The sequence below is a fragment of the Musa acuminata genome, chromosome BXJ2-5 (assembly GCF_036884655.1).
Source record: "Musa acuminata AAA Group cultivar baxijiao chromosome BXJ2-5, Cavendish_Baxijiao_AAA, whole genome shotgun sequence".
Classification (NCBI taxonomy): domain Eukaryota; kingdom Viridiplantae; phylum Streptophyta; class Magnoliopsida; order Zingiberales; family Musaceae; genus Musa; species Musa acuminata.
The window spans coordinates 38,825,915-38,847,862 of NC_088342.1; the positions used below are offsets into that span (position 1 = coordinate 38,825,915).

At 40.3% G+C, this 21,948-nt stretch overlaps 2 protein-coding genes and 1 long non-coding RNA gene across 4 annotated transcripts; 2 read left to right on the forward strand and 1 right to left on the reverse strand.

The window, feature by feature from the left end:
• The first annotated feature begins 4,899 nt into the window (after positions 1-4,899).
• On the forward strand, positions 4,900-8,436 carry LOC135611789 (uncharacterized). 2 transcript variants are annotated; one of them, XR_010486661.1, is made up of 5 exons: positions 4,900-4,989; positions 7,217-7,240; positions 7,390-7,598; positions 8,129-8,206; positions 8,326-8,436. It is a non-coding gene; the product is annotated as an uncharacterized LOC135611789 (long non-coding RNA). The 2 variants fall into 2 exon arrangements; XR_010486660.1 differs by lacking the exon at positions 8,326-8,436 and having other exon boundaries at positions 8,129-8,313.
• Positions 8,437-11,036: 2,600 nt separating this feature from the next.
• Positions 11,037-14,541, forward strand: LOC135612719 (phenylalanine ammonia-lyase-like). The gene is made up of 2 exons (XM_065109330.1): positions 11,037-11,698; positions 12,577-14,541. The coding sequence occupies exons 1-2, from the start codon at positions 11,313-11,315 to the stop codon at positions 14,324-14,326; spliced, it is 2,136 nt and encodes a 711-aa protein (XP_064965402.1). The 5' UTR covers positions 11,037-11,312; the 3' UTR covers positions 14,327-14,541.
• Positions 14,542-15,090: 549 nt separating this feature from the next.
• Positions 15,091-21,868, reverse strand: LOC103985826 (cryptochrome-1). Its single transcript, XM_009403672.3, has 6 exons — positions 21,631-21,868; positions 20,570-21,521; positions 18,745-18,966; positions 17,140-17,852; positions 15,818-16,507; positions 15,091-15,333 (listed from the first exon to the last, which is right to left on the reverse strand). The coding sequence occupies exons 2-6, from the start codon at positions 20,880-20,882 to the stop codon at positions 15,262-15,264; spliced, it is 2,010 nt and encodes a 669-aa protein (XP_009401947.2). The 5' UTR covers positions 20,883-21,521; positions 21,631-21,868; the 3' UTR covers positions 15,091-15,261.
• Between the last annotated feature and the right edge of the window lie 80 nt (positions 21,869-21,948).

Here is a 21,948-nt window from a genome sequence, read left to right on the forward strand (position 1 = left end):
TACAAGGGTCGTTTTGAGAATTATTGTAAGTTCTATGGTATCAAGCTTTAGAAAATAGTTCCTAAAACTCATCAACAGAATGATGTGACAGAAAGGATGAACATAACTATTAAAGAAAGAATTAGGTATATGCTTTCTCATACCAAGTTACCTAAGTCATTTTGGGAGGAGGCTATAAGAACTACAGTTGACCTGATAAATTTTTCTCTATTAGTTCCTCTGAAAGGTGATGTCCTAGAGAGAGTATGGAAAAGAAAAGATATATCTTATAATCAATTGAGAGTCTTTGGGTGTAAAGCATTTATTCATATTCCCAAAGATGAAAGGTCTAAACTTGATAATAAAACAAAAGCATGTATCTTCTTAGGATATGGTCATGATGAGTTTGGGTACAGATTATGGGATCCAGTGAACAAGAAGATTATTAGAAGCAGAGATGTTATATTTCTTGAAGACTAATTGTTTCATGATGGTGATAATGTTGAGAAACCAAAAACCTCTATTTATATTCCCTAGAGTTTGGGTCCAGTTCCTTCACCTGTAGTTCATGATGATTATGGGAGAGATGAATAAGAAGATTATGGTGAGAATGTAAGTGATGATACTCCTACAGTTGATGATGCTAAACCAACTAGACAAACACCTCCACCACCAGTTGAGATTCCATTGAGAATATCCACTAGAAAGCCATAACCATTTACCAAATATCCTCCACATGAGTATGTTATGCTTACTGACGGGAGAGAGCCAGAAACTTATCAATAAGCTATTCTATATGAGCATAAGAATAAGTGGGTTAAAGCCATGTAAGAAGAGATGAGATCCTTGCTTGGGAACCACACCTTTGACTTTGTAAAATTATATAAAGAGAAGAAAACTCTCAAGAATAAATGAGTTTATAAATTAAAGACCGAAAATAATAGCTCACAACAAAAATACAAGGCACGACTAGTTGTGAAATGATTAAGTTAGGAGAAATGTATTGACTTTGAAGAAATATTTACTCCTGTGGTGAAAATATCCTCTATCCGAGTTGTTCTTGGTTTAGCTACCTGTTTGAATTTAGAAGTTGAGCAACTTGATGTGAAAATAGCATTTCTTTATGGTAACTTAGAAGAAGAAATTTACATGGAGCAATCAAAAAGTTTCAAAGTCAAGGGAAAAGAAAATCTAGTGTATAAGCTTAGAAAAAACTTATATTGACTCAAATAGGCACACAATGGTACAAGAAGTTTGATTCCTTTATGATGAGCCAAGGGTATAATAGAACCACATCTGATCATTGTGTGTTTATGAAGAAATTTACAGATAATGATTTTATTATTCTCTTACTATATGTTGATAATATGTTGATTATTGGCCATGATGCTGAAAAAATTGAAAAGCTTAAAGGAGAGCTAAGTAAGTCTTTTGCCACGAAAGATTTAGAATCGATGAAACAAATACTTGGCATGAAGATTCTTCGTAATAGGAAGAAAAAAAAGATTTGGCTATCTCAAGAGACTTACATTGAAAATGTTCTTGAAAGATTCAACATGAGTAAAGTCAAAGCAGTTTGTTCTCTACTTGTATGTTATTTCAAGCTTAGTTCAAAACAATATCCTACAAGTGAGAAAGAAAAAGAAGAAATGTCCAAAGTGCCTTACTCATCTGCAGTAGGCAGTTTGATGTATGCTATGGTTTGTACTAGGTCAGATATAGCTCATATAGTTAGAGTTGTCAGCCGATTTCTCTCCAATCCTGAAAATAAACATTGCGCAGTAGTGAAATGGATATTAAGATATCTAAGAGGTACTTCCAATTTATATTTATGTTTTGACAGTGATGAACTTGTGTTAGAAGGGTACACAAATGCAGACATGATAGGTGATATTGATTCCAAGAAGTCCACTTCGGGGTTCTTGATGATATTTGCAGGGAGAGCAGTTTCTTGGCAGTTGAAGTTACAGAATTGTGTTGCTCTATCAATCACAGAAGTAGAATACATAGCAATTACTGAAGCCTGCAAGGAAACTTTATGAATGAAAATGTTTCTATAGGAATTGAGCTTGAAATAGGAAGGATATACTATTTACTGTGATAGTCAGAGTGTCATTTATCTCTCTAAGAATTCAACATACTATTCTAGATCCAAGTATATTGATGTGAGATATCACTGGATTAGTGATGTGCTTGAGATGAAAGAATTACACTTAGAAAAGGTATATACCAATGAGAATATATCATATATATTGATAAAGTCTTTGCCTAAGGAAAAACTTGAAGCATATAGGCGAAGACTAGGCTTAGTATAGCCCATCATATGAGTTGGAGGGAGAGAATTGTTGGGTCCAACCCATATGTGGACTTAGACAATTGGGTCTTTTGAGCCCAAATCAATAATTAAAAGGGCAACGAACATGAGACAGGGTAGCGAGAGCACGCAGCGAACTGTGGCAGTGTACAGTGAGAGAAAAGGTAGAGAGAGACAAAAAAGAGGAGAAAAATTAGGACTTTGAGTTTTCTACTTGACGATCAGTGGCCAAATGTTATCAGTTTTGACCTAAATTTTATGTAGAAAATCCTTACAGTAAGCTCTATAATCCTAATGGTGTTGATATGTAGTTTATCCTCTCTGATATACTTTCTTGCCATACCCACTTTGTAAGACCTAAAATTCTCCTTTTGATGAGATCCATCCTACGTGATGATGATATGTTATTCTTGAACCAAGATCTATGTTCTTGATGTTATTGTGATCCTCTAGTTATTCTAGAGAATATTTATTGTAAACATGTTATCATTACTATTGATAGTGAAAGTTTGAGGTGGACTACGGTCCCATAATTTTTCCTGCATTAGGTTTTTCATGTTAAAAATTTGGTTTCACTATGTGATTGATTTATTGCTCTACTATTTATGTTGTTCTGGTTAATATTTGTATTTTGATATTAAGTTGGTATTTTGATGAGGAACCCATTTTGATACATAAAGAACAAAGAGGAAAAAAAATTATTCCGCTTTAATAGATTTTTCTCAACAATCCTTAATATGCTAATAGCAAAGCTCATGTAGTATGTAATTTTAAATTACCATTACTAGGATTAGATTCCATCATATAGGAGTGGGAAATGAAAGGAGCATAGTCAAATAAGTCCACCCATGATAGATTAGGTCAATTCGATCAATCATAAATAATGATTGAATCTTAAATAGTTACAAAGAATAACTCCTTACCCTTTTTAATTAGAAATGAGGTGTTACACTCAGAAAATGATGTAGGAGTTTAAACTATTCCTCATTATAGAAGTTTCAAATAATAACTTTCCTAGATGGAGTCACAAGAGGTTAAATCCTCAAATGAATGATCATAATTCATGAGGGAGAATATTGTAACCTCCCTAACCATATAAATAAAGATTAATGGAATTATAAAAGAATTTGTATTCTTATTCTCATTCTCATTCTCATACAAAGAATCTTTATATATCTTAAGGAGTATTCTTAAATCTATACTCTAGGTATTTGAGTGGTGGAATATAGTGTATTTTTCCTATTGGTGATTACACATTGGATCCATAACATTGAACCAAAATGATAGTTATTAGATACTTCCTTGGATATAATTTCTTTAAAAGAGAAAGTAGGTAAAAGTTTATTCAACTTAGTAGCTTCTAAGTTTTATTTTTCGTCATTATTCTCAACATAAGTTTTACCGGAAAAGATCTAATTAAGAGATCCATTTTGGACAAATAACCTTTCCAAGTTTATTTTGATATATCTTGTCTCAAAAGTAAGCACAACAACTCAGTTTTGGTATATTGAATCAATAATTAAAATTTACACTAATAATAAAGGAAATGGAAGCATAGATTAAAGGGTAAAAAAATATCATGCCGGACACTAGTAGTAGTCGTTTGTGGACTTACAATTGTTCGTTTTAATTTCTAAAATCCTTACTTTCTCCTTCCTTTCTTACACTTAAAGTACTTGTTGAATTACTTGTAAAACTTCCTTCTTTGTGAGATGTCAGGATTTGTCTGCCGCTTGCTTTCGAACTAATCAACTTTCTCATTTTACAAGTCAAACGGACCCGAGCGAGATTCCAAATTGACTAACTCTTTGCATATGCATATCGAAAGGGAGCATCATAACTTAGGTAATCCCAGTTAAGTTTGAGAAATTAGCGTAATGATGTATCATGATTTAAGTAATTTCAACTAAGTCTATGATATTTAAACTCATCCCAAGGACAAGAGTCTTGATGGGGAACTTGAATAAGATAAAAAAAATAAAAAATAAAAGACATTGAGTCGGTAATAGTGTTGAACTCGTTATTAAGGATAATGAGGAAATTTTTCACCAGATGAGGGTTAAAACTATTAGCAAAAAAAAAAAAAAAGTGAGAGTCTAGATATGATATGATGAAAAAAAAAAACTCAATTTAAGTTTTAAAAAGAAACATCTTTAAATATCCATCCTTGTCTACATCACACATGGAAATAATATCTTTATTATTATTCATCTTATTTGGAGCACTCCTAGGTAATTTTTATCTCCCCTATTTGTTTCATGTATAAATCTAAGAAAATATAAAATTTTGAAATTATTAAAAAGAGAATTGAATGTTCAAAATGGACAGAGGTCACATTAAACCTATTGGAGCCCCCCCCACCCCACATAAGACCCATCACTTTAATGGATATAAATTAATATCTTAATTATAGTTTTGCTACTAATGAATTATAATAATATTTATTCGAGTCTGCCACGTATCCAGACAATACAACAGCTGATGATTGGATAAAATCAGACGGTCAAGAATTTTCGGGTTTCAAAACGTCGTGTGCCCCGCCGTTACAAAGCCGTGTGGGGTCCGGCTACTATAAAAGCGGCGGAACTCGTTTTCGCTCACGGCCGCATTCGCACACTCGCTGCTGTCACTAGGGCTTCATGGGGAAGGGCCAGCGACCGGAGGAATAACTCGACGGGCACCTCCGATCCCTTTCGGTTTTACTCTTTCCTCTGTTTCTTTATGCACCGTATATGTTTGCACTGTGTGATTGATGCTTTTCTTGTGGCAAAGTCGTTGCCTTTAAACCTGTTCTGGGTTAATGTTTAGGATACATATGGTTTGGTTTTGCTTCTTCTTGGGAATGGAGGGTTTAGGGTCCTTATGGTATCGATTAAAATTTTTGTTCGTTTTGTGAACTACTTGGCTGTATGATTTTGCTGATTCTGCAAGTTCAGGCTGAGAGTTGCACATGGACTAGGCTTTATTTGTTGGAGGTAATAGGATCGAATTATCCACTTTTAGTTAGGAAAATATCGTCATTTTGCTTTTTTACAGAGACATAATTCAAGCCATAAGTTTGTGAAGGTTTAAACTTTTTTTTTTTAAACTTTGTTGTATACGCTTATTGCTCAAGATTTTACGTGGGATAATCTTGTTTGGCCTGGAATTTTTGCTTCTGATTAGATTGTTAAATAAGAGATTTTACACATTGTAGGTCGAAATGAACTTAATAGCAGTATCCTTGTGCAAAGGTGAAAGTTGATGACTACTTGGATGTGTTAGAATTTTATGAACACATTCCAAGATCTTAAGAATATGGCAACAAGTAATTGAGAGTTAACTCGAAAAGGATACTCCTTGATGCAATGATATAAGTATCATGCTGACATTGCGCGAAGGTTAACATGCGCTCCTTTCCTATTTGTTGCATTTTGCTTCGACATCAATCATAGTAACTGTACTCCACACATGCTCACGCACAACACATGGCACCTGTCCAAATGTCATTGTGAACTGTGTGTGTGGATTATTTTTGAAAGAAAAGAACCATGTGTTGCACTTAATAAGGAATTACAGTAATTGCCACACAGCTGTTTCACAAAAGAAAAAAAACGTTGCTTCACAAAAGAAAAAGCGCACAGTGACATCTCAAAGAGTAAGCCACGTTGTGTTTCATGAAATTAAGATCCTATGCATATGTTACCTCCAGCAATTAAGAGTAAGCTATGTTGTGTACACTGACCTCTCAAACATACAGTGTATCCATTTGCACCTAAGTATTACTTCTAATATCCAGTTCCAGCCTCTGCAACCACGCCAATAGTGCAATGCAATCTGTGATGGTAGGATTAACAGCTGGACAAGGCCCACTACCCTTCTCAACAATCGTGCCCTCTTCCTTCTTTATGATAAAGCTCATACCTGCAAGACCTTTAGACACGCTGAATGAGCCATCACACTCTAATATATAATCAAGATTAGCCACACTACTTGACTAAGGTCATACCTTTCTGCAATTCCCTCAAGCTTGTCATGGCTATTATCGATCCAACGGTTATGAAATCTAGTTTCATTCCTGTGGTTCCAAAAAAAACAGGATGAAGTAGCTATGAGACAGTGAATCCACTTAAAAACACTGGTCGTGCTCTTTACCTTCTTTCGGTCAATCACCTTTGTGCCAACTATTAAAAAACTTAAATTTGAGGCCCATATTAAGTTCAAGGAGATGGCAAGAACAGAGTGCTTGGGAACATTCAAAGAAGATACATTTAATAGAATCAATGTGAACTTCACAAGTAGGACAAACCTCAACTTGGCTATACTGGATATGAGACAACCAGCTAGAAGTAAGCAGTCTATTCCAGCTAAACTCCCACAAAAAAGTTTCACTTTAGAAGTCATATTGAGACACCAAATTGCCTTCCAGCCCAACCAAACTTTCTCCTCATAAACAATCTGTATTATATAAAAGTAACCACCGCCAGCAGAAATATTTTTTTGAGAAGCTGAGCTCCAATTCCAAGATTATATCATAGAGGGCTCTAGGGAGATGAATACTATGGAGCAAGACATTAATGTCCCAGTGATTATCATTAGTCATATCAGCCACAGTGTTATGCTTCAGCATTTCACTGACATTAACATAAGTGGGCCATTTGTCAAAGGAACCTTAAGTGGTTATGAAGTAATAACACTTTGTAAACTGTATTGATGATAGTTGTTTTCTATGGTCAGTTTCTGTTGATGTTAAAATGTCCTCTGCAAACACATTTCTCTAGTTTTCTGGGAGCATACTTTGTGTGCGTCTATTGTAATTAGTATTTTCATGCTACTGCTCAAGTTCCATAATCAGCAGTTGTATATGCTCTTCAGTTTTATTATAATCATACTGCGTAATAATCTTTCTCTATCACTTCTTACTCTTCCTGTTTCATTTTGCAGTAGCCAATGGAGGACAACACTAATGTAAGTTTTCTTACCTCAAGTTTTCGACCGCCACTGTAAAATGGTCCTTGAAAATGTTAGGGAAATGTGGACTGAGGTAATGTGACTACATACTTCCTGGAGTCATCACTTTCTCTAATTTCTAATGAACTCTTTTGTTGTTGTTGCAGATACATAAGACCGGCAAGGGAAAGAAGAAAGCTCTTACTGTCAACAAGGATAGATTCATCAGTAAAATGTTTCTTGGAGAGGACTCTGTCATCATTGTGCTCAGAAATCCCAAGTAAGAACCAGAGTTGGAATCTTGGGATAGCTGTGTGGATTGCATGCTTCATGGTTTTCTTATGGAATGATGTCATGAACCAGCAGCGTATTTGAGGTTAGATCATCATTTAATTCTTAATTCTATTAACTTCGTCATTGAGTGAGAACATGATCCATGAACATGTTTTTAGACTACATGACAATACCCTTTTTATCGTGCTTATTTTTGCTACTGTACTCTTGAACATGATGGATAGAAATGGACCAATTTATAATTTGTCCAATGAAGTCTTGAACCATGTCATTTTTAATGGCAAGATGATTTATCATAATGAGAGTCATCATTGATTCATACATTGAACACTATGAATATTTTAAGGGGCAATTCTTCCCTAGTGTTCAATTGCTGCTGTCTATTGTTGATGGTCGGTTTGTCGGTTTGATACTTCTCCTTTTCTCCAGTTTGTTCATGTTCCTCTTTCTCGATGTATTATGTACCTTTCCAGCTCGCAACCGATATATCCGGTATCAAAATTTTGAGCCATAACATATTTTTGCATGGTCAGTGAAAATTTTATTATATTGTCATGTTTATGTATATGTATTGAACATGTGAAAAGTTTGGTGGTGGTGGTGCTGCTGCAGGTGTGAGTGGAACCTCACTTGAAGCAAGCAAAATGGAGGAGAAAGGGGTAGTTGATGCCACCATTTTGATATGGTCAGGTATCAAAATTTTGAGCCATAACATATTTTCGCATGGTCAGTGAAAATTTTATTATATTGTCATGTTTATGTATATGTATTGAACATGTGAAAGTTTGGTGGTGCTGCTGCTGCCGCAGGTGTGGGTGGAACCTCACTTGAAGCAAGCAAAATGAAGGAGACAGGGGTAGTTGATACCACCGTGCACCTCAAATATGAGTGTTTAATCTCCCACCAACCAACCACCCCCCCCCCCCCCCCCCCCCCCCCCACAAACTACTGCCCTCAAGTTGACAGTCAAAGAGTGTTGATGGATGCAAGAAATATAATGTAAACTGCCAGTCATAAGACTGTTCAAGAAAAAGTAAAAAGACAGCAAATAAGTAAGCAATTTCACTAAAGAGAGTTAAGAAGATGGAGCATTTTATGTTAGATTTAACTGTAGAGACTAAGAAAAATAAAGGGCATCATTATGTAAATAAAAAATAAAACCCCTATCTTGATGTCTCTTTATGTTTGTTTTCTACAATAGGCTTGTATGGAACTCTGAAATCTCTGCTGGATCAACTAAGAGTGGTCTCAATGTCCTATGATAGTCACAACTGGGCATTTGTGTACTTATGTGCTGCATTGTCCACTTCAGATGTGTCCAAAAGCAAGCTTATAAATTGAGATCACTCAAGGAAAAGAAGAATGTTCAGTGGCAGATCAAAAGGACAACAAAACTCAATAGAAAGTGTTGCATCTTGTTTTCTGGAGCTCCATTCCATTATCCATCAACAGCAACTATGATCTACACAATCTTCTTTCTCTTCATCATAAATTGCCCACCAACCTTCAATTGAGAGTGGCTCCTAAACTTTTAGGTTCATTAAAGATGTGAACCAGTTCTTGCCACATTGTCATCTCCCATTCCTTCTCCCATGGGTGGACTCCCAATATAAAGATGTCAACATTCATATATCTTTCTACATGGCATATTAGTGCAATGCACATCCGGCCATCAGTGGCTCAATAGGATACTCGAACTCTTAATATACAAAGTTCTGATCATAAGTGTAGAGGATCCATATCTCACTCCCACTCCCAATGAAATGACATTTTTTTTTACATTCACTGTTGGTTTAAGTGGAAGCATTATTTTTATCAAGCATCAACAAGTTGCTAACTACTCCTGTTCTTAAGATTTTATTACACCAACTAGTTGGTATCCCCACAATTGAATCTGCAGGAGGAAGTGAACCAGCAGCCACTAGCATTAACTTTTTGGCTTCCTTTGTTTTTGCTACTTAGATCCTTATGCCAAGGCTCATGTGATTTGGCTGTCATGGTTGGTGGTGAAGAGCATTCCACACCAAACTCCCAGTCTCATAAACAAAGGCTTGCATTCAATTTTCTCACCCTTGACCAGAATTTCCAAGTTTGGTTGGTGGAAATTTCCTTCAGACAAAAGAAAAACTATTGGCCACAAGGTTAAATTGACAGCTAAGTTTGGAGCATGTCTCATCAATAAACTGATAGGTGTGTCCAGTTGACTCAAATCTTTAGTCGATAAAGATTTTGATAGTTTATCGTAAGCCTCTGAACTCAAATCTCGCCTTTATAAAAAAAAAATACTATAAATATTCATCGAAACAAAAAATCAAGCATCAAAAGATTAACAATTTGATCAAACATAAGAATTGTATGCCAAGGTTCCACTTAAGTCATGTTAAGTATCTAATAATTGAACCAAGGAAGGAAGGAGTGCTGTTTGTTGTCATGATAGAGGTAAAAAGAGTTTATGATGTCATAATACTTGTATTAACAACCATTCATCCATACATACCATCTGAATTAAGTGGTAATCCTGTACAAGATTGTTCAAGTGGAATTTGACTGTCAAAAGAGTAAGCTGCATACTAAGGATCTGTCATCTACAACTAATCTTGTGGAAGATCTGAATCGAAGAACTTGAGCTTGGAAACAACTTCCAAGATATTGTGTCTTTCATTTCTCAGAAAGTATAGGGACTTAAAAGTATGCTCAACAAGCCATATTCCTTTAATCTTGCTGAGGAATTGGATTACATCTTCCTTGCAATTCCTCTCCATTTGCATGGCAATTCGGCAGCTATTTCTTACTTGGTTCTATGAGGGAAGGGAGAAGGGAGGTTGGTGAGGACAATTCCCATGGCAATTTGGCAGCTACTTCCATACCTACTTCATTAGAGGAGAGAGGTTGGTGGGGACAATGACCTGTGTGGCAGGCAGTACAACAACTCTCACTTGCGTTTCTTCTCCTATACTTAAATGACGACAAAATCTTCGATTGGGTTCAATTTAACTAAAATTATTATTTTATATGATTTACACAAACTAAATAGTTCATTCTAATAGAAAACTGTGGGATCAGAAGCCACACACAAAAAAAAAAAAAAAAAGACAAAACTATAGAATCGAACTTATCTTTAATTTATTTATATTTTTTATATCTAAAACATTAATATGATAATAATAATAATACGCTTATTTTATTTTTCTTAGTTGATGGTTCAAAATATCATCCGATATTTTTTTTTTTTTGTACGGTAGTAAAGATTCTGTATCTTAAAAAAGAATTCTCAATCTTTTAAGGCTAATAAAATTAGAGTTTTTTTTTCTTTTTTTTACTTTCCTTCAATCCACACAGTCCTCACCATAAGGTAAAAGAAAAATAAGATGCACATAGTTGCCACGATCAACATTAGTAGAAGAAGATGAAAAGAAAGATGAATGCTTATATGCCTCGAGTGTGACATGAACGTGGAAATCACCTTCTACTCGGGAGAAGCAATCGTCATATCCGCGGGATCGTCCTGGAAAGAGAGAGAGAGAGAGAGAGAGGACGAGGGGATGAGGAAGGAAGAATTGGTGAGGAAAACGATGGCATGCATGCCTCGTATCTCCACCCACCCCTCTCCTCCCCTCCATCTTTGACGAGACCGATCCAGTGGTTGAAGTATTATGCCCACCTAACTCTCTCCATGCCACCACAAGCTGCTCTATTTAACCCTTCCTCGTGCTCCTCTCTACCTCAGGGTTATCTCACCTTCCTTACCTTCCACTTCCTCCCTTCTGGTCTTTCGTCGGATCTCGTTCCGTGATCGATGGAGATGGAGAACGGCGGCGTCCATGCGAACGGCAGCCTGTGCATCAGGACTGACCCGCTGAACTGGGGCGCCGCGGCGGAGGCCGTGACGGGGAGCCACCTCGAGGAGGTGAAGCGGATGGTGGGGGAGTTCCGGCAGCCACTGGTGCGACTCGAGGGCGCGACGCTCAAGATCTCTCAGGTGGCCGCGGTCGCCACGGCGCCCCACTCGGCGGTTAGGGTGGAGCTGTCGGAGTCGGCGCGGGAGGGGGTGCGCGCCAGCAGCCAGTGGGTGATGGACAGCATGACCAAGGGCACCGACAGCTACGGTGTCACCACCGGCTTCGGCGCCACCTCTCACAGGCGCACCAAGCAAGGCGGCGCCCTGCAGCAGGAGCTTATCAGGTGCCTTATCTCTCTCTCTCTCTCTCTCTCTCTCTCTCTCTCTCTGAGACGTACACCTGAACTTATTAGCCTCTTAGATGTCAAAACCATGAATCATATGGTAGTTTAATGACTCCTATCAAGATCTTGATTCATACTAACCATCATACAACTCAAAAACCTTGAGGAAATTGTTCGTATACGACGACCCATCTCCACAATGTTCTCTCTTACATCCCGTGCTTATTCCGGGAAGAAGAAGAAGCTGCAATAGGAATTCACACAAGAATGTTGCTGCAAGTTGTCATGGTCACCAGCAACGGGACATGCATGTTCCCGGTTGCTTGCGGCTTTGGTGTTGCATGCGCCATGTGGTTTCGATGATAGAGGAAACTAGCTGTGCGGTGGTTGCCATGGCGAGTAGGTCACCGACGGGTTACGGGGGGGGGGGGGGGGGGGGGTGGGATAGGTCACTGCAGGAAGAAAAGTCTAGGGACCTGATGGGATGCATTCATGAGGACGAGACAGATCCAACTTGAGAGAACAAAGCCATAGGATTCACACAAATGGACGCTACCGTGTTGTCCACCGACACTTCTCCGAGAACGAGAAGATCGTGCAGTACAGCCTAGCAATAGCAATAGCAATAACAATAGCAAATCCAATCAATGGAGGAGGAAGGTGTCGAGACCACTGTCCTTGTCAAGCTTTGCCGGATGGATTTCTCTTAGGTTTCGTTTCGTGGACTGGGAACTGGGGGTGACCTTGGATTCTTGTCGTCGAGCCAAGGAGGACTCGTAATGGTGCATACGATGGTGGATCGATAAGAACCGTGCATGCAGCAATCATTGTTTGGATCGTCGGCCTTAAGATTATTCTTTTTCTTCTTCTTGCTGCAGATTCCTCAATGCCGGAATATTCGGCTCCGGGGCGGAGTCCGGGCACACGCTGCCGACCCCGGCGGCCAGGGCCGCCATGCTCGTCCGCATCAACACCCTTCTCCAGGGCTACTCCGGCATACGGTTCGAAATCCTGGAGGCCATGGCCAACCTCCTCAACAGTGGCATCACCCCCTGCCTTCCCCTCCGTGGCACTATCACTGCCTCGGGTGACCTCGTCCCCTTGTCCTACATCGCCGGCCTGCTCACCGGCCGGGGAAACGCGAAGGCCCTCGCACCTGGGGGAGAGGGGGTCGACGCCGCGGAGGCCTTCCGCCGAGCTGGCATCTCCCACGGGTTCTTCGAGCTGCAGCCCAAGGAGGGCCTCGCGCTGGTCAACGGCACCGCCGTCGGCTCCGGCCTCGCCTCCCTCGTCCTCTACGAGGTCAACGTTCTCGCCGTCCTCGCCGAGGTGCTGTCGGCGGTCTTTTGCGAGGTGATGCAGGGGAAGCCGGAGTTCACCGACCACCTCACCCACAAGCTGAAGCACCACCCGGGCCAGATCGAGGCCGCCGCTATTATGGAGCACATCCTCGACGGCAGCTCCTACATGAAGATGGCCAAGAAGCTCCACGAGCAAGACCCACTGCAGAAGCCGAAGCAGGACCGCTACGCCCTCCGCACCTCCCCGCAGTGGCTCGGCCCCCAGATCGAGGTCATCCGCGCCTCCACCAAGTCCATCGAGAGGGAGATCAACTCCGTCAACGACAACCCCCTCATCGACGTCTCCAGGAACAAGGCCCTCCACGGCGGCAACTTCCAGGGCACCCCCATCGGTGTGTCGATGGACAACACCCGCCTGGCCGTCGCCGCCATCGGGAAGCTCATGTTCGCGCAGTTCTCCGAGCTCGTCAACGACTTCTACAACAACGGCCTGCCCTCGAACCTCTCCGGTGGGCGCAACCCCAGCTTGGACTACGGCTTCAAGGGCGCCGAGATCGCCATGGCGGCGTACTGCTCTGAGCTCCAGTTCCTCGCCAACCCGGTGACCAACCACGTCCAGAGCGCCGAGCAGCACAACCAAGACGTCAACTCCTTGGGACTCATCTCCTCGAGGAAGACGGCGGAGGCGGTCGACATTCTAAAGCTCATGTCCGCCACCTACTTGGTTGCTCTCTGCCAAGCCATCGATCTGAGGCACCTGGAGGAGAACCTCAAGCATGCGGTCAAGAACACGGTGGGCCAAGTCGCCAAGAGGGTCCTGACCACGGGCGCCAACGGCGAGCTCCACCCCTCGCGCTTCTGCGAGAAGGACCTGATCATGGTCGTCGACAGGGAGAACGTCTTCAGCTACATCGACGACCCCTGCAGCTCGACGTACGCTCTGATGCCCAAGCTGAGGATGGTCCTGGTGGAGCACGCTCTGAGCAATGGCGAGAAGGAGAAGGACGCGACGACGTCCGTCTTCCAAAAGATCACCGCCTTCGAGGAGGAGCTGAAGGCCGTCCTCCCCAAGGAAGTGGAGGCGGCGAGGGCCGCGGTCGAGGGCGGCAACGCGGCCATCGCCAACAGGATCAGGGAGTGCAGGTCGTACCCGTTGTATCGGCTCGTTAGGGAGGAGCTCGGGGTTGCATACCTCACCGGCGAGAAGGCGCGATCCCCCGGAGAGGAGTTCGACAAGGTGTTCGTGGCTGTCAACGAAGGGTTGCTGATCGATCCGCTCCTCGAATGCTTGAAGGAATGGAACGGAGCTCCACTTCCCATCTGCTAAGCGACAAGATGGAAGTACTACTACTGCTTTGGAGTCGATATGCGTTGTCAATCCAGTGATGCAAGGTGTATGTTGTAATGCTGCAACGATTTGTTATTATTTGTTTTCCCCTTCATCAAGTTTATATATACTTTTGTAATGTAAGGAAATGGAAGCATGTTAAGCTTAGAAGCTTTTGCATACAATCAGGAAACAATTACAATATGGATTCTCCAGCTACAGATGTAGTAATTCTTTAGAGTACTTTGAACAGTTGCTGAGATATGGAAACAAAAAGTATCATAGTTTACCACTAAGTAATGATGCTAGATTCATTCTTTTAACTAATGAATTCATCATCTGGTAAATGCTACTAGTTAAGTTTATACATGGTTATTATTTTGAAGAATGTGCTCCTTTTTTTTTTTTCTGGTCTCAAATTCAAAAGGAAAAAATATTGCAATTTATTGCAGGAGGAAGCAAAGAGTAGATTTTTCTGTATGTTCAATCAGATCAAGAGAAAGATGCTTCAGATTAGCTTTCACAAACCAAAAGAGAAGTGATACAGTTTTAACAGGAACATTAGCTTCTGTTTTTAGTTGCAGATATGATTGTGAGATCATCAAATTCATTATAAATGATGCAAAGTGCAGGAACAAGGAACTATCATGCTTCATTAACTCGGAATACCATGCAGTAAGAAATGATGATTTCATTGGAAAGCAGAAATAGCATGTGTCACAATTCATGTGTTCAGGTCATAAGATATGTGTTCAGGTCAACTATTTGACAAAGTTGAACATTTATTTCAACCAAAGGAGAAGTGATACATACAAAATTGTTTCGATGAGTGTATCATAAGCTATTCGTTTCTGCATTAACATAGTACAAGTAGAAGACAAAGGGGACAAGATTTTAGCGTACACCAGATCGCCCGCCGACCTCCGTATTATCTGTTAGAGACAAGCAGGTTTCTTGCATGGTCTGAAGCCCTTGAAGCTGCTTTGAGCATCAAAATCCTCTTCCTCCTGCATCAACAACAGAATTCATTGATTAGCAGCAAAACAAATTGAGTTAAAATATATAGACGACATAAAATAACCAAATTATAACTCTAGTTTTAAGCAGGAATTCATAGTATATATCAAGTTTAAGGCTACTTGTGCCAAGCAAAATATTATGACTTTTTGATGGATTATATGTATCGATTACTTGTACAAGAAAGGCTTGAGAAAATAAAATACCATAAATTACTGCAATAAACTAACGTACATGTGATGTTATTTGCAATGAGCTACATCAGATAACTACATCTTGACGAAAACATCTAGAACATAAAATGAGGGATAAATTTGGTTCTATGCTAGGATGATCGGTTGATAGATAACTTATCAGAAAGATATTGATTGCCTAAGCAGAAAGCAGTGAGAAGGACATTTGCAATCAAATAATACTTGGACAACAGACCGTTCAGGTGTCTTTTATAAACTGAAAAATCTAATTTGAAGCAACCTTTCCTTCTCCAATTCCATCTGCTCCTTGCCACGGATAGTCAGAACTAGACTTGTTTAGATGACATTGGCCCATTGAACCATCCTCTTGCACAGGATTTATGTCTGGCGAAGAAGAAAAATGAGTTGGAACAGCACAATGACTTTCACTGATGCTTCTTTTCCTGGCAGATGATGATTCGGCTGTTGAAAGTAAATCGACATCCATCTTTGACTTCTCCACAGTATTAGAGTGTGAACTTAAGATAACTGCACAGGGTTTTTCTCCACTTGGATCCCTCGGTTTCTTGTTTACTGAGATATCCTTCATATTGTGAATAGAGGGCACTCTTTGATCAAGAGATGAACTAGTGCAATATACCTCTTTCTTCACAACAACTTTTGGGATGTCCAAACTATTCAAACTAATCAAATTATCAGCTACAACTTCATCTGAACTGCTTAATTTTGCAACTTTTGCAGCCCTATCAAGTTCCCACATCATGTCCACAGCATCATCAAGTCGCTCCCTAGCTGTAAGAATTTCTACGATTGGCCTTGGGTAGTTCAATCCTAGCTCAACACCAGCTGCTTTTAGCACTGTACTCGGAGCATCCCACGGATGGTGAATCCATTCGGTTGGCAGTCTCGCAAGCTCTGGAATCCAATTTCTTATATATTCACCATCTGGATCATACTTCTGACCAAGTACCTGACTCCAAATCAAAACGATGGTATCTATTGAGAAAACAATGTTTACCAATGAAATGCCTAGGCAGACATCCAGATGAGAGAATATGTGTGAAGTTCGTATTGTCAAGACAGAGAAGTCTGCAACAAATCATGCTTACAACGAAGGAAGCATTTTAGTTTTACCCAAATGACCAGCACAAGATTTACCAGACATCAGCTGAAATGAAATGACGTGATGGACAACTAATAGAAATGAGAGCACAAAACGATGCAGTGAGTTAGTCTCAGAACAAAAAAAGAAAAGACCACTTTCTCCTAACAGAACAAGCAAGAAACAACAGTTCCTTTAATTACTAACCAACAAAGCACAGTATTCTTGCTGATTCAGGGGATATTAGGAGGCCACACACTCCTTGATTCTTTACATGTTGATAAAGTTTCTGATTGTTATACTACATGTATAAACCATCTAAATCTCTCTAATATTCAATCTGATTAAAGATTATATTCTATTGTTTTATATATGTTAATTATGTCACCCCCAAAAGAACTGGTCAAAATTTGTAGTTATATAGAAATGCTAGTCAATAACCAATCATATTGTTTCGGTGCGGTCACAAGACTTCTCTGTAGATGTTACAGAATGCATACCTCAGGATTGTCAAGACGTTTGAGCTCATGACCATCGGGTAAGCTTCCTGATACATACTGCCAACCAAGGATGTCACTTTCGAGATCAGCATCCAGCAATGTGTCCCAGAAGTATTTCATTCCCCAGGTCCACGGAAGTAGCAAAATCTTCACAAAAAAACTTGCTACAATCACTCTAGTTCTATTGTGTATCCAGCCAGTTGCCCAAAGTTCTCTCATTCCTGCATCCACCAAAGGATACCCAGTCTTCCCCTGCCTCCAAGACTTGAACTGGCCTTCATCAGCACGCCAAGGGTAGTGTTTTAGATTACCCAGTAGTGATCGCTCATATGTGAATGGGAAGTTAAAACAAAGATAACGCGAGTATTCTCTAAGACCAATTGATTGCAGGAAAAAGTTCACACTTTCTTCTGCTTTACAGTTGCCATCCTTTGCCCACTGTATTTGCTTCATTCTGACATTTTGATATATTTTTCTAACACTGAGTTCACCAAAATGTAGATAGGGTGACAGCAATGAGGTAGTAGTGCCTTCTACCTTCATTCTATTATTGGAATATTCTAGAAGATGCTCATCAATAAATTCACTCAACACCTTGTCTGCATTGCTCCAACCTGGGGACCAGGCCCTGCTTAATAATGCATTACTCGATTTGTCTATTTCATTTTCAAGCCCAAACTCTTCAATCGAACAACTTTCGACACTTTCTGTACCTGTCACATCAGAACAAATGAGATGAAACATACATTAGTGTCGCATGCAAAACATATATTAGTTTCTAAATTGAAAAGTTCCCATTAGCAATCTTCTTGTGAGAAGTGACATGATTTGAAATGGTAAATGAAACTTGCAGCAGCACATATCCAAAATTTGCTCCTTCTTATCCAAGAATTTTATATTATCATGTTCAAATTGACAAACAAATTTCATAGGTGTCAGTATAAATGCCACAACCAGATCAGATGAAAAGCTAAAGCTGCTATAGAGATTAGACTAAACAAGCTTCCAGTGATGATAACCCATAACCTCCCTACCCACAATATTACAGTAAAACCATTAGTATCTTTTGATAAAAACAGATCTATATTGATTGACTCCAACTGAAAGGTCAATTTTAAGTACAAGGACAGATGACTTCTGCAATTGCTGGACACGTGTATATACTTCTCCTAATCTATAAGACTCTCAAGAGTCCAATATTTTTTAGAGGACCTTCGTGTAACAAGCTGCATGAAGAAAGTACTAGAGATCCATGCGGCCCACTATAGCAGTGAATTTTTTTATGTTTGGCTTGTAGGAACAAGTAGCAAAATCATAAGATTATTAGCTTAAGTAGACTAATTTGTCTTACCCCAGGTCCGGGGTTGCATTTTGGCTAAGATCCTTAGAGTTTCAAGATCATTTCAGAGCCAACCATGACCTACCAACAACCTGCTAAATCAAGGCTCCATTACAGTATAAGTTTGCAGAAAACATGGCGGTATGTCCAAAAGGGAGAAAGAAAAAATAAACAAGGGGTATATATAACTTAAGTGAATGTGTTATAGTCATCATAATGTAGTTGGTTTTTGACACTGAATATCATAATTACATGAGTAATATTACCTGTAGGAGGAACCAACTTCCAGGGAGGAAGAAGCATTGTCAGCTCATTTGGCATGCTCCTGCATTTGCCCCAGTATGCATCAAAGGTTGTAAAAGCAAGTCCACTTTCATCATAAACTCCCCACGGTTCATATAAGAGATCACCATTAAAACTTTGCACACTGATTCCAAGGCTCACTAGCTGACTTTTTATTTTATGATCACGGACAAGTGAAACAGGATCTGAACAGTAAGGTAAAATAAATCGAAAAGGAAAACATAAGATCAATAAAGACAGTTATCTTCAGATAGGACACAAAATCACCATGTGCAGAACTTGACTAATCTAGACAGACCGAATAGCCCTCTCAAGATACATGCGATCAGAGGTATACAAAAAATAATTTTCCATTCAAATCCTATCTGTCAAGTGTGAGCAACTGAAGATCCATTGTTCAGAAAATCTGCATAGTGGGGTACAAGTCCTTCAATGCAATGCTTACAGGATGATAGAAGTACTGAAAGTAAACAGACTAATATCATGATGTGAATGCAGAAGGCTACCAAGACCTTTAAGGTAACACATTTCTTTAATAATATTCCATGCCTACTTGCACTTTTGAACTATATATTGTTGGAAAGTTAGAAAGCAAAGTTTTGGATGTATCCATTAAGTTAGAAATACACATCATTGCACTTCCACTGTGAGTTCATAATATCTGGCATATTGTGTTCCCGATACCTTGTGCTAATATTTTATACAAACAATAGAAAGGCAGTTATAAAGATCAGCTGAAAAGAAGAAGGGGAACAATCATCTCAGAGGAGAAAAGGTAAATAAAGTTCCTAAATCTCCACATGCAGCTCAAAGAAGAATGTGTACTGCTGCAATAAACTTAACATGATAAGAAAATTCATTAGCCTTATCAGAGACCGAAAACAAACCGCATTCCAATAGACTCTAAAATTGGAACTAGAATAACTCGAAACATCAAAGCATGATTTTTTGTGCACATTGTCAGTCTTACAAAATTTTTGACTTGAGACAAATTTAAACAACTGACAAGATAAGAATGGGTGTCAGTCTCACCAAATTTTTAACTCGAGACAGATTTTAACAGCTAACAACATAAGGATGGGTATAGGACTTACATTAACAAAAATATTATATTTTAAGTCTATATTGAGCTTGGACACAATGTTTATTGGATGGACGAGTATAAAGTACTATAGAATTTAAAATTCCTAATTTGTGTAAGAAACCGAAATGTTTGAACACTTAGAAACCCCTTTTCGAGGAAATACATTTCCAAACCCAGATTGAGCAGATCTATGGAGAGATATCTGCAAAATCGATAAGAACCACAAAATCAACCTGATAATGGGTCATCAGAACAAATGATTCTTTTTGCAATGGCCTACTCATATTCATACCCAGATTTTACCCAAAAAGTGTTGTACAACTTGGACTCCATGTATACCATTGTCAAAACAGATCACAAAATAATTAGAAACAAAAATTTAGACATCTTTGCTTTAGGTCAATAATCATCACAGTTTTCTTGGGAACAAAGTTGCAAGATGCTATTAAAAATTGATCTTATCTAATCACCAAACCGAAACATCATTTTCAAACACAGAATCATACAGATTTAACAATCGAATGGAGTGGAACAAAACAAGAAGGAAACCAAGAGCGAAGCATTGGTGCATCAATGAAGAGAATAGGAATTTTGGTGTTGCACTGTATGGTTCTCGAAAATAAAATAACTTGATATAGGACATAAGCCAAGAACCCAACACGCAGGAAACCTCCCAAAACGAGACAAACATTAAGATAACTTACCGTAAAGATGATTATAGACCAACCTAGTAGCCCTAATTGCACCAATGCATTGCAAAAGGGCTGCTAGAGTGCTTTCAGATCTGATGAACGTGAGAGGAGCGCCGAGGGACCTCAACGACCGATCGAGGTGGGCGAGGGAGTGCTTCAGCCACCACCGGGAGACTCGACCCGGGTAAAACTGGCCCTCTTCACTTGGACACCATATGAAAACCGGTAGGACGCAGCCGTCCTTGGCAGCGGCAGACAACGCCGGATTGTCCTCGATCCTCAAGTCCCTCCTAAACCAAACAACAGTCTTGGCTTGGCTTCCCATGATGACAAGAATCTCAGGCTCGCATGATCAGCCGGCAAGAACTCCACCGCAAAGAAGACAACCTGCGAGAACCTTCCGGAGGTGCCTACACCCAACGAGCCGTTCGAGAAAGGAAGCCTGGAGTTGGGCAAGAGTTTAGGCCGTGACATGTACCAGAAAACCCAAAACAAAAACATCGTTTGAGGAACAGGGGAAGATGCCCATGGTTGCAGCGAGATGTGGATGGACACGGCAACAAACTGCTCTAGATCTTTCAACAACCCGAAATCGATCTTCCAGATTCCCCTCCAGAACAACGATCGAGAAGCAGGCAACAGCTCTCCTCCACCTTGGGCACCCTAGTACGAGACCGTGACACAAGAGCAAGAAGATGGAAGGACTGGCGTCCAGCGCTGGCCCCACCAAGCACGAAGACCGCAGCAAGATGTGACCAATCAAAAGCAGACGCGAGCAAGCAGATCCTCCTCGATCTTTAGCCACAGATGCAACCGCGGAGCAAAGGAAGTCCAAATTCAACTCCAGAGCATCGTCTCCTCCCTCACCTCACTCTGTATGCGGAGCAGCAAGAAGCCGGGGGAGGGGGGCGTCATGTCATGAGTCAGCCTCCCAACCCACACCACCCTGCTCCCGTTGAGAAACCTGAAGCTTCGGAACACTAGATAAACACACACATGGGAGCAAAATCGACCGCCCAACCAGAGACGTTGGTGCTCAATAAAAGTAATGGAAGCGTTTTGCTGTTGTTTACCAGCGACCAGCAGCAGCAGCAGCGGCGGCGGCTACTTATTATTATTATATGCTCACCCATCCCATCACCCCACCATGAACCCCGCATCCACACGTACCGCAAGACACAGGTAGCACAGCGTCGATCCGAGGAAGGTGGCCTTGGTCACTACATGCACCTTTATTTCCGAATAAACCTGCCTCCTGCCGCTTCTTACCCCGAAAGTGGGCGTCACATGTAGACAGCTGCGTTAGAGAGGGAGGGAGCGCATCGCATCAGTCTCTTTCAAGCAGCGCTGGCGCGGGAGTTCCTTTCTCCGCTTCTCCTCGTGCCCATGCT